General features: G+C 45.0%; 1 protein-coding gene across 1 annotated transcript in view; it reads left to right on the plus strand.

Moving 5' to 3' along the window:
* Window positions 1-4,147: 4,147 nt before the first annotated feature.
* The window catches only part of LOC135214475 (probable helicase with zinc finger domain), a 78,900-nt gene continuing 66,084 nt past the window's right edge, over window positions 4,148-16,963 (plus strand). Inside the window, exon 1 of the mRNA XM_064248822.1 lies at window positions 4,148-6,039. Coding sequence (XP_064104892.1) covers window positions 4,165-6,039 — 1,875 coding nt within the window. The 5' untranslated portion in view covers window positions 4,148-4,164. The remainder of the gene's footprint in view (window positions 6,040-16,963) is intronic.

Consider the following 16,963-nt stretch of genomic DNA (forward strand, 5'->3'; position numbering starts at 1 on the left):
AGCGTTGTCTTGCATAAAGAACCAAGGAGGCACACACTGGTTCTCCCTGTTCAAGACAACCAGAGATCTACTCTAGGTTCATGACAATCACACCCAGATTGTCACGAGGTTTATTTAGGGGACACCGAATGTTATCGTGTACGAGTTAAGTCGTTGCAAGCAGGTACTACCAATGGAGTGGACATTCAATCCACAAGTGTGCACAGACTTGTGGAGGCAGCGGGGGAAACCATCGATAGATCTGTTTGCAATGGCGAGGAATCATCGACTCCCCTTGTATTGTTCACCAGTCCCTGATCCTCTCGCATGGGCAACGGACACGACGATCCAGGATTGGTAGAGTCTCGATGTTTATGCTTTCCCACCCTTCAGTATGGTAATGGATGTGATACACAAATTCAGGTCACACGGCAACCTCTCAGTGACATTAGTGGCCCCCTTTTGGCCACAAAAAGAGTGGTTCCCAGATCTCCTCAACCTCCTGATGGATTTCCCAAGACTTCTATCACAGCGATGAAGTCTACTTAGGCAACTGCATTTTCTCCGGTTCTATCAAGGATTATCCACTATTGCTCTGACCGGCTTCCAATAATCAGGAAGCTTGTCAGAGCAAAAGGCTTTTCAAGACCAGCGGCAGAAGCAATTGCTAAGTGTAGATGCCAATCCTCTGCTAATGTTTACCAGACCAAGTGGGCAGTCTTTTGCAGCTGGTGCAGAAGCCATGATATCTCATCTTCTACCTCTATAGCCCAAATAGCAGACTTTCTGCTATTTTTAAGAATGTCTCGACAGTTAGCACCAACTACAATCCAAGGATATAGAGCCATGCTAAGCTCTTGTGTTTAGACACAGGGGCCTGGCTTTGTCTTCAGATAAGGGCATCAGTGATTTGATTAAGTTGTTTGAGACAACCAAAAAGGAAAAGGCTGCATTGTCTTGGAATCTTCTTGTTGTGCTGAAGTGGATTTCAGGGCCTCCATTCGAACCCATGCATTCTGCTAACCTGAGGGATCTTTCAAGGAAGACGCTTTTTTTTTATTGCTTTAGCTACGGCTAAAAGAGTGACTGAGATACAAGCCCTACATAAAGATGTGGGTTTTTCACAGGGTGATGCAGTGTACTCATTAATTTTGGGTTTTCTTGCTAGAAATGAAACCTCAACTAATCCTTGGCCACACTCCTTCAGAATTAAGTCGCTGACTGACGACATCCTCAGTCCTACAGATCAAGAAAGAACCCTGCGCCCCATAAGAGCTTTGAAATTCTACTTGGAAAGAACTAAGACTATCCGAGGCCGCTTCCCTAACCTTTGGTGCTCGGTCAGGGACCCATCTCGTCCTGTGTCTAAAAACGCTTTAGTCTTTTTTCTCAGAAATGTTATTTCTGAATCACACTCAAAGACTTCAGAAGAAGATTTTCCTTTATGCAAGGTCAAGGCCCATGAAATAGGGCAGTGGCCACTAGCATAGTTTTCATAAAAAGTTTCTCTTGCTTCGATTGTACAAGCTACATTCTGGAGATGTAAATCCGTATTTGCTCATTTTTATTTACGTGAATAGAGATACAGTAGTACCTCGAGATACGAAATTAATCCGTTCCGAGGCGCCTTTCGTATCATGAGGTTTTTGTATCTTGGACCACATTTTACACCCCAGTAAATTTCATAATAAAGGTAAATTGACCTATAAACAATGAAATAATACAACAATTTGGACCATTCAATACGTAACTTAATAATAAAAATGCAAAACCTGTAAATAAAGTGTATATTAGTGTACAAGAAATATTATTACTGTAACGTAAAATGTGGAAGCTTACCTTTCGAGTGAGGCTATCTCCGAAAGTGGCGGCAGAAGAGGAGGACAAACGGCAGATACGTACACTTAACTTTACGAAACACATAAAAAAATGTCAGAAAAACAAACTAAACTTTACAAAACACACTAACAAAACTGTAACACTTAACTTTACAAAAAACTTAAAATTAAATTTATTTTGTCTTTTTTTTTATTTTTACATTTCTTTTTACTTTTTTATACTTTACAGATTGCCGTCTCGGTTATCGTATCGCCATCGATTTCTTTGTCCTCGATCCATACAAGAAGCAGCCTTTCCATTTCATTATGCACATGGCTCCTCTTGTTGGACAAAATAGTCACGCCCTTGGAAGGTGTAGCAGCTTTGATGGCTTCCTTCTGCTTAAGGATGGTGCCTATCGTCGACGGATTTCAGCCGTATTCCTTTGCGATCACACTCAACCGCAAGCCAGCTTCATACTTTTTTATTATGTCCATTTTTGTCTCCATAGAAAGAATTCTCTTCTTTCTGTGAACTTTAGCAACTTTCTTGGGACCCATGACTATATGTACTGTACGTAATTAAGTTACGTATGTAGTACGTATACTAATTAGGTTCTCACAACACGGTAAAGTAGCACAATGAAATCACTAACGAATTTACGATACTAAACGAAATCGTTGGACCGAACGAATGCCGCATGCGTACGATAAAGCTTCGGGTGCGAAGTGGCCGAGCGAAGGCACGCCTCTGCGTAAGATGCATGATGGGAGGGATGCTGTCCAATAGGAGAGAAGGATCTCATGGCTTGGCTAGCATCAGGAACCAATGGGAGAGCAGGAGGATGGTGGCAAGTCTACTAGAACTAAGATGGCGGCGCGCGGCGCGAGTTTCAAAACTGTTATCGGGCGAATCTCGGACTTTCAGAAACCTTTCGTATCTTGAAAACTTTTCGTATGAAGAGCAGTAAAATTTTTCATGTCAGCTTTCATATCTCGAATTCTTCGTAAGTTGAGCCTTTCGTATCTCGAGTTACCACTGTAGTTATAATAATTGTAGTGCTTTAGGTCCCTTATCTATTGCTGGTGTGGTTTTGGGAAAGGAAGGGTAGGAGAGTATATCTACGTATTCTCTTATTTTAACTCTCCTTGACAGTGGTCATAGAGTTTTGGGGAGTTTGGGGGTACGATGTAACTGGAGTACCCACCAATGTGGTTGATGATGGTTGGGTAATGGTGATAGTTTTTATTGGTGTTCAGGTAACTGGGTTTTCTGGTTGCTTCGTTTGTTGCCCAGGGCAAGGGCTTGTGTTTTCGTAGTTTTGGCAGTCATCGGAGTACTCTTTGATTGCAAAGCATCCCACTGAAGTAGAGGCAAAACCTGGCTCTACTGCCATGTCTCTACAGGTTGAGGTGAGCTCTGACCAGAAGCAGTACCTTCTTGCTGGAGGTCTCTCACCAGGTAGGTTACAACAGGCATTTTGTTGGTGCTAGCTAAGCTACTATTGTAAATTCAGCTCTGTCACAGACTGTTTATGGAATAGTATACGTATGTCCATTACTGCCACCTCTTGTCAATGTGAGATTCTGTTATGTAGTTACTTGGTAAGTTACTTATACAAAAATTATATTTTTATAATAAAATAAGATATTTTGTATACTTACCGAGTAACCACGTGAACGGAGCCCACCCTCCTCTCCTCTTATGGACATAGACATAAAACGAATGACGGTCTTAGCTGTGTTGTGCAACCTTTACTTCCCCGGGAAGTGGGCGGGGCCAGTTACGTTCGCTAAACAAAAGAATTGCTACCGTGAATTGCATTGTAAACTGCTACGAAGTAGAAAATAATAGCTATGTAGTTACTTGGTAAGTACTATATACAAAATTTAATTTTATTATAAAAATATAATTTTTAATATAAAATATCATGTTTATTATGTACTACATTGTTGATTTTATTATTGTTTGTGGTTTTATTTCATTTGAGCTAAGATCAAAACCAAATTGATATTGCTAGTGTGATATGTAGGATACTTTTCAAACGAGGAAGAGTTAACATATTTCTATTGTCTTTCTTATTGTGTTGGTTTTCAAATAAAGAAGAGTTAAACTATTTCTGTCACCTTTGTGGTTGTTTGGCTTTTGGCTTTTTTTGCTTCCAGAGAACCCAATTTGTTTGTTTTCAGGAATGACTTCTGATTCTACAGACATATCAGTAGTGATTGTTAATATGCCATTGTTACATGACTTATTTTTTAAATGATACTGTTGTTAAATTTAGTTTACGACATATGAGATACTTCCTATTAAATTAATATTTCCTTCTCTTTTTCTACTTTCCAGAGTTCAGGAATTATAACAAACATGAGCATGGAACCCAACTTGCGTGTATCTCAGAAACCTAGCCAGCATGAATGGGTGATAACTTTGTGTCCACCATCTCCTTTGCGTGTTGTTTCTCTCCTCCATGATGCGCACAGAACTCACTTTTCAATCACTGAGGTTGCCCAAATTGATAATCACCGCTGTATACATAAGTCCTGTGCACCAGAAAATAACCAAGAGTGGATTAGTTCTGATATTGAGTCTCTAGCACCTGTTGACCATCATCCCTTAGAATATAAAATTACTGTTTCATTTAAAACTGTAATCTATGGTACCTTTAGACAGGCAGTGATTTTTGATAGTGGAACAGAGCCTGTACTTTTGCAGAGGTTATGTGTAGATGTGATTCCTGTTGAAGATCTGAATACACTAGAGGAAACAAAAAATACAATTCTCACTAGGAGTGAGAGGTGGTGTGAGGAAAATGTGAAAATTGTAACATATGAGCCCAAACCCCACGAATTGAGTGGTCATGATAAAAACATTTTATCTTCTTATCCAGCCCCAACTAATCAGAATTTTGTGTTGACTCAAACAACCATGGAGAAAATACCTACCAGAAACAACTACAAAACTAGATTACATGATCTTCTTCATATTGAAGAATTAGCGCAATTTGACTTGATGTCAAGGTTTAATATTAAGACAACTTTACAGATAACTAACAGCTATCTTCTCTTGCCCTCTGCAGCAGCAACAGCTAAGTATTCACGCCCAGGAGAACTCTTTGGGAAGTTGGAGCTCTCCTCAGAAATCTCAGAGGATTCTCTGCATGGAAGGTTAGTCTTATCAAATTGTAACACAATCCTTGTAGCGCCAATATCAGAGACTCCAGAAAATGGCGTTGCAGAAAGTAACACCGAAATCAAAAAGCCTATGCGCCAAGTTTATGAAGTGCTTATAGAAGACAAAACGAAAAAGGAGATCTATTTAAGGTTTTCTGAAACGGCTGTTACCGAGCTTCAGTTGGGGGATGATGAGGAAGTCACAGTTGAAGTACAGTTCCAGCTGAATAGACTTCCACTGTGTGAAATGCACGCTGCATTAGATCGTGTACCAACGATGGACCTGATCTTTCCTGATGTCTCCACTGAGCTCACCATTCCCTGGAATACAAAGAAACAGTGGGGTGATAACATCAATAACAAACTCAACCCTAAGCAGCGGGAAGCACTCCTTGCAATCACCGCTCCATCTGATATAATTTTACCTCCAATATTAATAATTGGACCCTATGGCACTGGAAAAACATACACGCTAGCACAAGGTATCAAACAAATCCTCTTACAACAAGATACAAGAATTCTGATATGTACCCATTCCAACAGTGCAGCTGATTTGTACATTAAAGATTATCTCCACCCTTATGTTTTAGAAGGACACGAAGAAGCGAGGCCCTTGAGAATCTATTATCGAAATCGCTGGGTTAACACTGTACCTCAGGAAGTGCAGCAGTATTGCTTGATTGAATTGGAACAAGGGTGTTCAAAGTTCAAGATGCCGTCTGAAGAAGAGATCCTTAAGCATCGAGTGGTTGTTGCTACACTGAATACCTCGAGGCAAATTGTTTCATTAAACTTGGAAAAGGGTGTGTTCACTCATATCCTTGTAGACGAAGCAGCTCAGGCCATGGAATGTGAAACTCTAACTCCACTGGCATTGGTGAAACCAGGAACACGTTTAGTTTTGGCTGGAGATTACATGCAACTAAGTCCTGAGGTCTACTCACCATTTTGTGAAGAACGGGGTTTAGGGACCTCACTTTTAGAACGGCTCTACGATCTGTATCCAGTAAACTCCCCTTGTAAAATTATGTTGGTTGAAAATTATCGCTCCCATTCTGCTATAACCAAGGTAAGAGAAAAAAACTTCATAATGATAATTGTATTTTGTTGTGTAGGATTGTATATTTAACTGAAAAATTCAAAGAACCCCAATGAGTAAGAAAAGGCACCTGATGCCTTGTTGACCCATGTCGTAAGTCTAACATGATTCACTCCTAGATTAAGGAACTAATAGTTCATCTATCCCATTTTTCCATGATTTCCTAAACCTTCTAACAGGTCTTTGTTTTGCTATATCCATATCCTCAGCTTGTATGGTCAGCTTTCCCTCTCATCTGTTGCCTAACCTGTAGAATTTTTAAAAATTTTCATTGTGATGAATTCCTTTGTGGATATTTTGTTCATTTTCTTAAATATTTCTTTTTAAGAAGAATTTTGCTCTATGGAAACTATCATTTATATTAATAAACATGCTTCTGTTCTTTGCTCTCCCACCTGAACTCCCAACACATTTTACCTTCGTGCATTTAAGATTTTTGTGCATATGTATTTGTTACCCCACCTTACCATTTCCATTTGCCATACCTTGAGATCAGTGGTATCATGTAGCTCTCTCTCTCTCTCTCTGTCTAAGGTATGTAAATCAAATTGTAACTACAAATATAGTTTATTAACCCCTTATTTACCGAGAAGCTTAACCAAATGTAAACTTTGCATTTGTTACTGAACCAATTTTTTAGCTAATTTAATAAATAAATATTGAGTAAATGGGTCATAGTTTACATGGTTAGTATAATCATTCCTCTTCTCATATGAACTTCTTACTGAAGTTTCTCCAGAGAAAGAAGACAGAAGAGAAGCACAGAAAAAAAATACAGATGGTTTTATACTACATGTGTAGAGGATTTTTAAAATGTTCACACTTTTATGTCTAAAAAAAAAATGAACATGGTTTCTGGGTTATATCTTTATTTCACTTATTGTAATAAACAATAGCATCAAGAGCAGACAATGCATTCTATGATTACTGCCCAGAAGTACAAGGCAAAATGATGTATTCTAACTTCCCTTCAACTCCAGTTGCCACACTCGATACCACAAGCAAGTGTTGCTATGTAACTCTTATTCATCTATTTCAGAAAGAGATTACACTTGTTTCCAAATAACACTGAAGTTTTTATTATCTATATGTATATATGTATGTGCATGTATACTCAGCATAGATCCAAATGTCTGAATCTAGATAGCCAGCAATAATGTTTATTTTGCTTCATCATACACCTAGCAGTGCATACCACCTTGAATGACAGTACTCTGTGTACCCCCAAGCAAACCGTCAGTAAAGAAGGGGTTAAGCAAGTTTAACTATGTATTATGTAAAATGAAATTATGAAAAATGGATATTAAACCCATTAAGCATTCCCTAAATTAAAGGAATGAATTGCTTGGCAGCGTGATGTGAAGGGATTAATTTTTTCCCCACCGAGTCCAATCCAACCTTAATTTCTCTAAAGTCTGTTACTCATAGCTTTCCAAGTCATTTCTGTATTAAGTTACATTTTGCATGACCACTTCCCACATCTATTTTAAGTGCTCGTTTACAGATGAACATATCTTCCCCAATTATTCATGGGTCCATTGAAACATTCTGTCAAAGAGTAAATACCTCAAATTGACAATAGAATAAAAAAAATGGTGATAAAGGATGTCTCCTCTGATGACTGGGACGCGTCATGAGGACCGCACTCAACTCTTGTCAGTCAGGTGGACGCTACTTTCCACCCGGCAAATGTGACCAACTAGTCCCGGTGACGACTAGCATTTCTCCTGCCGTGTATGAGCACCGTACCGTACCTCGGGGGAGCGCTTCTTTGGAGTTAGAGCTCTCTTTTAGACCTGCAAACCGATCACCACCACAGGTTGGTGATCGTTTGTGGCCCACTCCCTCAGTTATTTCCGCTAGCAGAGCAAGTGGGAGCGTTTGATCTTCCTCACCTGTCTCACAACTTCCTCAGGATATACCAGGAGGGACGGGGTGATCGGGAGGAACCCTGGGGAGGGATCTCCTCAGGGTTCGGCTACAAGAGGATACTTTCCTGGCACAGTCCTAGGACCTGAGAGGTCATATGTTCGAGTGGTTCAGGAATGTCCTAGGGGATGTGCTGAGGTTCTTCCTTCTGAAGGAAGAGGGTCGAGGGAGGAACATATCCTAGAAAGGACTTGACGGTCCTTCCCCTCAGGGTTCGGTCACTCCCTGAGATCCAGAGGATGTTTGCCGAGGTCATTGCGCTGATTTGTCAGCGCAGTGGCCTAGGGGAAGATACCATGGTTACTAATTCTGACCGGCATTTGCAACTAGAGTTGTTCTGGGTTCCTAAGAAGGAAACCAGGGCCTCTACACGCCTACCTTGGTGTTCCTTGTCCGAGGAAGTGTTAGACCAAGATCTTGTCTCAGGACAAGAGAATTCACATACGGCTAACAGATCAGAGAAGCTGCTTCCCCTTACTCTGCCTCGACAGAAGCTTTTCTATATGCCTTCAGGCAACCCTTTGCTAACCAAGCAGATAGAGCCATAGTTAGTTCACCTGACTCTTTGCTTGCTGCTGCTGCACCTTTTTGTGGAAAGCTTCTGGTTTATGCAACAAGAGGTAGCATGCTTGGAAGCTACCGCTATGGCACCATTCCAGGCAGTCTCCTGCTTGGATCTCTGATCCCTCACAATATCCAAGGTTGCTGCTTCCTCAGGACCCATAGTTCCTGGAGAAGACGCGACTTTTGGGAGACTTTGCCAATCTGGAGGTGGGGCTATTTCCTACCTGGCCCACCAGACGGAAAACTTGTGAGACAGATTGGTACGTAGGAGTAGGGACGCTGTCCTGAATCGTATCTCTAGGTATAAGACTTCAGGGCCTTCTCGAGCAACTGCGGCTAGGCCTCCGAGCCAAGCTAGCTCTTCCTCCACCTCTAAGAAGACACCTCCTTCAAAGGGGGTGTGAGGAAAGACCCAGCCTACTTCTTTCTCCTTGAAAGGATCGTTTCAGCCCTCCTGGGGGAAGGGAGGTAAGGGAAAGAAGAAGAGGGGGAAACACTAGGGACAGCATTCCCCCTTAACTGCTGCCATTAGTGAAAGTGCTGCCTAGCAAGCCGTTGGGCAACATGGCACGGTATGGAGCCAAGAACTGGGTACTGGATGTCCTTCAGGAGGGATATCTTCTTCCCTTCAAGTCAGGGCCACCCCTCACCGACACTCTGGTCTGCCTTCAGACTTACACTCCTGGTTCTGCCAAGGATTAGGCACTGAAAGAAGAAGTGCAAGCGATGCTGAGCAAGGCAGCTGTAGAAGTCATACGAGATCCGTCACCAGGGTTCTACAGCCAAGTCTTCCTTGTGGAGAAAGCATCACGGGGGCTGGAGACTGGGGATAGATCTCTCTCTCCTTTGAACCAATTCTTTTGTCAGACCTAATTCATGGTGGAAACAGCATGTTCAGTGCTTGCCTCTATCAGGGAGAACAAACTTCATGCTTTTGGTGGATCTGAAGGATGCATATATCCAGATACCCATCAATCAATCCTCCAGGAAGTACCTTTGCTTTATCTTCGAGGGGACGGTGTTTCAATTCAGGGCACTTTGTTTCGGACTCTCCACCGTCCTCTCAAGTGTTCATGAGAGTGTTCACTTTGGTATCAGCTTTGGCCCATTCAGTCGGGATATGTCTGTTGAGGTATCTCGATGACTGGTTAGTCCTGGCGGGAAGCTTACTCGCAGTTGCTACAGGACAGGGATCGTCTCCTTGACTTTTGTCGCTATCTTGGGCTTATGATAAATTTCGAGAAGGCAGATCTCATTCCCATGCAGAGGATAAAGTACCTGGGCATGCTGATCGATACAGTAGTAACACAAGTCTTCCCTGTGATTCGTTGCATGTCCATATACGTGATGGAGGTCCTACTTTCGTCGTTTATTTTCCAGAGTAAGGGGCCAAGACTCTTCCAGGCAAACAGTGATCTCCCTGACATTCATTTGTGGATTGTTCTACATCACATGACCATGTTCATGTGTTATTGCACATCCAAGGTTGTGATTCATCCCACATCTATATACGTACGTGATTCATCCCACGTCCATATACGTGATTCATCACACGTCCATGTACAAGTTTCATCGCACGGCCATGTATATGTTTCCTCACATGTCCGTGTATGAGGCTATTCGCACTTCCACGTACTTATGTGGTTCATCACGTGTCCACGTACATGGTTCGTCGCATAGCCCCATTCCAGTTTTTTCCTTGCAAGGTGAATTCAGGATCTTATTCCATCATTCAAGAGCATAGTTCTTCTGGTGAAAGAGGTGATGACCTCCCCAACGGTAAATCAGAACATCTGTGCAATGCCTTTTGTCCACAGCAAAAGACTTACGGACATCCTCCAGAGCAAGTCAGTGGATTCATTCAATCAAGCCATACGACCTTCATTGTGGGAATTGTAAGTTTTTTGCATTGTTTTTTTTTTTTTTTTTTTTACATTTGAATTATTCTTCATTCTTGGGATTCAGACCCACTCTCTGGTTAGTACTTGTGTCTAGACTATGAAGGCTCAAGTTCAAGGTGAAAGAAGGATAAGGAACTGCTGTTCTTTCTGACTTAGACTGGCCTAACTGGTTGAGTTCTTAGCCTAGCATAGCCTGGCTACTTGAACCTACCTTAACCATTTAAGCCTAGCCTAGAGGTTGAGTTCTTAGCCTGACCTAGCCTAGCTAGTTGATCCTACCTTAACCATCTTAGCCTAGCCTAAATAGTTGAGTTCTTAGCCTGCCCTAGCCTAGCTAGTTGAACCTGCCTTAACCATCTCAGCCTAGCCTAAGTGGTTGAGTTCTTAGCCTAGCTTAGCTAGTTCGAATCTACCGTAACCACCTTAACCTAGCCTAAGTGGTTGAGTTCTAAGCCTAGCAAGTGGTTGAATCCTTAGCCTGGCCTACCCTAGCTAGTCAAACCTGCCCTAACCATCTCTTAGCCTAGCCTAAGTGGTTAAGTCCGTGCCCTAGTGGTTGGACGAGTTCTTAGCCTAGCCTAGCTAGTTTGAAACTATTTGTTCATACGCAAACAAACCTTCTGTCTTAATAATAGGATAATTTCTAGCGCCTAGCTGGATCCAGTTAAAAAGCAGATGAAAGCAAGGAATCTTGTGAAATCTGGCAACGCAAGCGTAGATCGGGTGAAGAGTGGTCAAGGACCACGCACCTACGCCACTGCATTAGACTGCATTTCGCTTGTGTTTAGTGTGTGTGTATGTTTGGCTGATATTATGGCTGCTTCTGCTCCTTCTCGGCCTCGTCAACGTGTGTGCCCCGGATTTCCAGGTTTTCCGTGTTCTCGTTTTTCTGGCTTCGGCAGCAACTGATCCCCACATCACGTGTACTAGGTGCCATTTTAATTTTTGTACTATAATGAATCCTTGCACAGAATGCCGGGCATGGCCTAAGAGCAGTGGAAGTCATTTTATACTAGGAAGAGAGAACATCGGAGGGTTTCGACTCTTTCTTCATAGGAAGGTTTTTTGCCTCTTCCCGATGCTTCGTCTCCTGCACTATTCAACCCCCATAGTAGCGTTGTTCCTGTATCTCCTTCCATTTCTTCCATTGATTCGTCACTGGAAGTATCGGGAGGCCACCAGACTGATGTTTGTAATGTCGCCCCTTCTTCTTCGGGAGTTAATTTGATTCCCAGGAAGGGGGGAGGCTTTTTCATCATTCTCATTTATTCCAGAGTCGGAGGCGTCCAAGATGGCGGCGATTTGGAAGACGCTTGGGCTAGGGGGTCCCCCGTCCTTGAAGGGGCTGCTAGCGCACTTTATGGAGGCTCGCATCCCCCCTCCTCAGGCTGGCCAGGCCATCCCCCCTCCTCCTGGCTTCGTCTTCATGGGTAGCCGAGGTCAGCCATCTTGTATTGCTCCACCAGTAACTGCTGCTGCTTCTTCGAGTCAGCCCCTTTGATGACGTCATGGGATCTGTCTTTGTGTATTCCTCCACCAGTGGCGTCTGATTTCCCTTCGGACCGAGGGTAAGCCGTGACGTCACTACCACTTGTGACGTCACTCCCACTTGTGACGTCACTCCCAGTCGTCTCTTCTGCACTGCCTTTCTCAGCCGTGACATCATCCCTGCTGCGCAGTTCGCTACATCTCCCTTCCATGTCATTGGAGCCTTCTCTGGCAGATCAGTCTGAGTTAGTGCTTCAGAGGTTGGACTCTGTTTTGGATGTAAAGTTGGCTGCCTTGTTGGTTGGGAGGACTTGTAGGAAGTGTTGCTTCGTCCCCGTCTCCTGCAAAGAGATCCCATAAGAAACCAGTGTTGTCTTCCTCTCCCTCTTCCCCCTTTAAGCCACGTCGGCATATCAAGCGTTGGAAGGCTAAGGACTTTGCCCTTTCTTCACCTACGAGGGAGGAACAACGCGGACGTGTTCTCGAGTGTTGGTGTTTCGGAGAGTGTTAGTGTACCTTCCCTTGTGCAATCTGCAGTGGCTGCTTCGTCCTCTGCTTTGAATCATGGGCGTGTTACAACCTCCCCCGTCCGTTCGCATCACGAGCGAGTTGCAGCCTCCCCAATCCATGCACATCACGAGCGTGTTACAACCTCCCCTGTCCGTGCACATGATGCAAGTGCTCTTTCTTCTCCAAGGCCTATTTGTCGCTGTAAGGATCTCAAGGCGCCAGTCAAGAGGTCAAAGGTAGTGAGCGCAGAGTTAGTGCAGCAGGAGTGTTTGGCTGCCTCTCTCACTGATGCTTCCAAGAGTTCGACTCTGGGGGATTCTCCTTCGATCTCGAGTGTTTGGGATTCCCCTCCAACTCACGTTCGTACGTCTGCCATGCCCGTGACCATTCACGGACATGTTAATAAGTCATCTGTTGGAGGAGTACGTAGTGATGTTCCTAGTGTTATAGTGGGTTCGTCTCGGACGCATGGACCCAGCCCAGACAGGTTAGTTGCGGTTTCTGCTGTTTGGCTGCTGATGCTTCCATTAATATTTGTGGGGAAGGTGCCTTAGAGGACCCTACACATTCTTCTCGTTGTTGGTCTCCGTTGCTGGAGCAGGAGGAGGGAGACACGCAAGAGATTTTGTCTTCCTTTTTGGAAGTTGTTGATCTCATTCGAGGGTTCAATAATTTGGAAAGTAGGACTCAGGCTCGGTCGTCTTACACTCCTTCTTGCTTGGAAGCCTTGGTGGGAGCTACACAGGATCCCAAATCATCTCTTCAGCTTCCTTTGTTGGGGCACGTTCAGTTGGTCTTGCAGAAGGTTAACGCCTCTGTTTCGGACCAGTATGGTTCACTTCACTCTAGGGGCTCTACCAAACTACTACCCCCGCCTCTCACGAGACATAGGAAGTACTATGCAACGAGCTCTGCATTTTTGATGTCGTGCCATCTTAACCCAGACGTCATTCGTCTGAAGCCGGGATTGACTTTGGAACAGGTGACGTCGGTGGCTCCGTCCTTGTCTCCACAAGATGCCTCAGCATTGGAATCTATGGCAGCCTCCATGATGCAGACGGTTTCTTGGCTGAACTTCTTGTCTGTGGTGATTGCCAAGATAGCTTCCGACAGGTCCCCGGAAGGGTTGGTGAGTGCATCCTCACTTGCCAGTCTGTTGCAGTCCAGGGGCAAGGCATTTTCATATATGGCTCACCTCAGTGCTAATTTATGAGCTAACCTTCTTCTGATTAGAAGAGACGCAGCTTTGTCTAGGATGGAGAGATCACTTGACACGGAGTCCTTGCTGGCATTGAGGAACGGAGATCTGTTGGAGTCCCAATATTTGTTTCCTCTGACAGAGCTCGAGAATGTGATAGACCGGCGCTGGGCTGACACCAAAGACAGACTGGTGCACCAGGCCGGGTCTAAGTCGGAGTCTCGTCCTCAGAGACATCCGGCTCCTCCTCCTATACTGTCCAGCAGCAGTCAAGGAGATTGTTGCCTGGTAGGCCGTCGAGGACCTCGAGTTCGTCAGGCCCTTCCCATTTGACTTAGCCTAGGTCAGAGGATCAACGCCCCTTTCGCTCTTGTTCCTTTAAGCCAAGAAGGGGCCCAAGAGGCAGAGGTAAAGGGGGCTGTCGGTAGGTTAGGCACCTCTCCCTTTCCTGTGCCATGGGTTGAGGGGTGCCTGGCTGGCCATTGGGCCATGTGGCAAAGTTATGGGGCGGAGAAGTGGGTAGTAGATGTCCTTCGAGTTGGGTACCTATTGCCATTCGACTTCTCTCTTCCTCTGTCGGACAAGCTGCAGCTTAGGAAGGCATATCCTCCAGATTCTCTGTAGTTCTTGGCTCTTCGGGAGGAAGTGCAGAAAATGCTGGACAAGGATGTGATAGAGGAAGTGGCGCATCTTTCCCCAAGGTTTTACAGTCACATCTTCTTGGTGCCCAAGGCGTCGGGGGGATGGAGGCCTGTGATCGACTTATTCACCTTGAATCACTTCATCAGGAAGACACGGTTCAAGATGGAGACCCCGCGTTCGGTGTTGGCAGCCGTGAGAGAAGGCGACTTCATGCTGTCGATAGACTTAAGGGACGCATACTTCCAAATCCCTGTTCATCTGATGTCCAGGAAGTTCCTTTGCTTCTCTCTTGGGGACAAGGTCTTCGAGTTCAAAGTCTTGTGCTTCAGGCTGACGACAGCCCCTCAAGTGTTCACAAGGGTCTTCTCTCTCGTGTCAAGTTGGGCCCATGCTCAGGGGATCCGTTTGCTGAGGTACGTCGACGATTGGTTAGTCTTGGCAGTTTCCAGGGAAAAGCTGCTGCAGGACAGGGATCGTTTACTTTGGTTCTGTCTGGAACTGGGCATATTAGTCAACCAGGAAAAGTCGAACCTCGTACCCAGTCAAAAGATTCTCTACCTGGGCATGGTCATCGATACGACAGTGTCAAAAGTTTTCCCGTCGGATCAGAGGTTGGAGAAGTTGCGGGTGGTGGAGCGCAACTTCCTGTCAGAATCACATCAGTCAGCTCATCAGTGGTAGGTTCTTCAGGGAGTGTTGTCTTCCCTGGAGAAGCTGGTCCCTCATGGGTGTCTTCATCTTCGGCCTCTGCAATGGGGACTGGGAGAATTCTGGTCTCTGGCTGCGGACTCACCCTTGTTAATGGTTCCTCTATCTCTGGAAGTGAGAGAAGACCTTCGTTGGTGGTTGGACAACCAGAATCTTTTGAAGGGTGTCCCTCTGCGTTCTCTTCCACCGGACTTCCTTCTATTCTCAGACGCCTCCCACGCAGGTTGAGGGCCTCATTTAGGCGGCCTCATCGCTTCAGGCGTTTGGAGTTTGGAGGACAAGCAGCAACATATCAACGTTTTGGAGTTGAAGGCAGCCTTCCTGGGTCTGAAGAAGTTTCGGTAGAAGGTAGAGGGTCATTCTGTCGTTCTCATGTCAGACAACACCACTGTGGTAGCCTATGTAAACAAACAGGGAGGCCTAGTTTCTTGTGAACTCCACGCCTTGACCGCCAAGGTTCACCAGTGGGCAATCAGCAATTCGGTAGAGCTCTCAGCCAGGTATATCCCAGGCAAACGGAACGTGGTCTCAGACAAACTCAGTCATCAGGATCAGATCCTAGGCACAGAGTGGTCCCTTCATCAAGTGGTAGCAGACAAGCTTTTCCAGGTTTGGGGGAAACCCATGCTGGACCTTTTTGTGACTCACTTCAATAGGAAGCTTGAGATATTCTGTTCAGTGGTTCCAGATCCTTTAGCATTGGCAGAGGACATATTCCAACATCCCTGGGACAACCTGGAGGTGTATGCCTTCCCTCCTTTTGTTTGATCCATCAGGTTCTGAACAGGCTAATGAGTTGACAGGGTCTCAGGATGACTTTGGTAGCCCCTCTGTGGCCTCAGGTAGAATGGTTCCCAGATCGGCTGTCGTCGTGTCAGAGGTTCTGAGGGAGATTCCCCCTTGGCGACATCTGTGTCAGCCCCATGCGGAAAGGTTCCACCAGTCAGTAGAATCCCTGTCTCTTCACGGTTGGTGGCTATCAAGTATCTCCTCCGAGCGAGAGGCTTTTCTCAGAGAACAGCAGGGCATATGTCCAGCAGTCTCAGAAAGTCGACCTCCGCGGTTTACCAAGGCAAAGGGGCGATCTACTGTGATTGGTGTCGTAAACGGGGTTTTTCTCCGCTCGCAACCTCTATTCAGCGAATAGCAGACTTTTTAACCTTCTTCAGAGACAAGAAACGTTTGTCCGTTTCTGCCATTAGAGGCTACAGGGCGGACCTGAGCTTGGTGTTATGCCTTAAAGGTATCGACATCATCTCTTGCTGGGAACTTTCCCTGCTAGTTAAGGGGTTTGAGCAGTCAAGTTCTCTTAGAGAGCTCAAGCCTCTGACGTGGGATGTTTCCTTGGTTCTCAAGAGCTTCACGAAGAGTCCATATGAGCCCTTGTGTCGATCATCTGACAGGAACTTGATGCTCAAGACAGTTTTCCTTCTGGCCTTGGCATCTTCCAAAAGGGTAGGAGAGCTCCACGGTCTGAGCTATGAGGTGAACCACACCAGGGGTTGGGGGTTGGTGTCCTTCGAATTTGTCCCGGAATTCGTAGCAAGACCCAAAATCCCTGTGCACGATGACAGGTTCACTTTTTTTCCATTCCATCACTGACTGACTTTGTGGGTGGTGATGCTCAAGAGCTTTTGTTTTGCCCTGTCCAGGCCCTGCGTTGCTACCTTAAAAGGACTCGGCACCTTAGACTAGGCTGCCGCAGACTTAGTTAGCACAGGCCGTACAAAGAAAGAGGTGTCTAAGAATACTATCTCTTTTTGGATATGGGAAGCCATCAGACAGGCATACTTGATTCTTGATGGTTCCACCACCACGTCTGTGCAGGCTAGAACACATGAATTTAGGGGTATTGTTCCCTCTCTGGCTTTCAAAAAGAACTTGGCTGTGCATAGAGTGCTGAGCACTGGTACTTGGTTATGCCAGTCCACATTCACCTCTTTCTATCTTAAGG

Source organism: Macrobrachium nipponense, chromosome 45 (genome assembly GCF_015104395.2).
Source record: "Macrobrachium nipponense isolate FS-2020 chromosome 45, ASM1510439v2, whole genome shotgun sequence".
Classification (NCBI taxonomy): Eukaryota; Metazoa; Arthropoda; class Malacostraca; order Decapoda; family Palaemonidae; genus Macrobrachium; species Macrobrachium nipponense.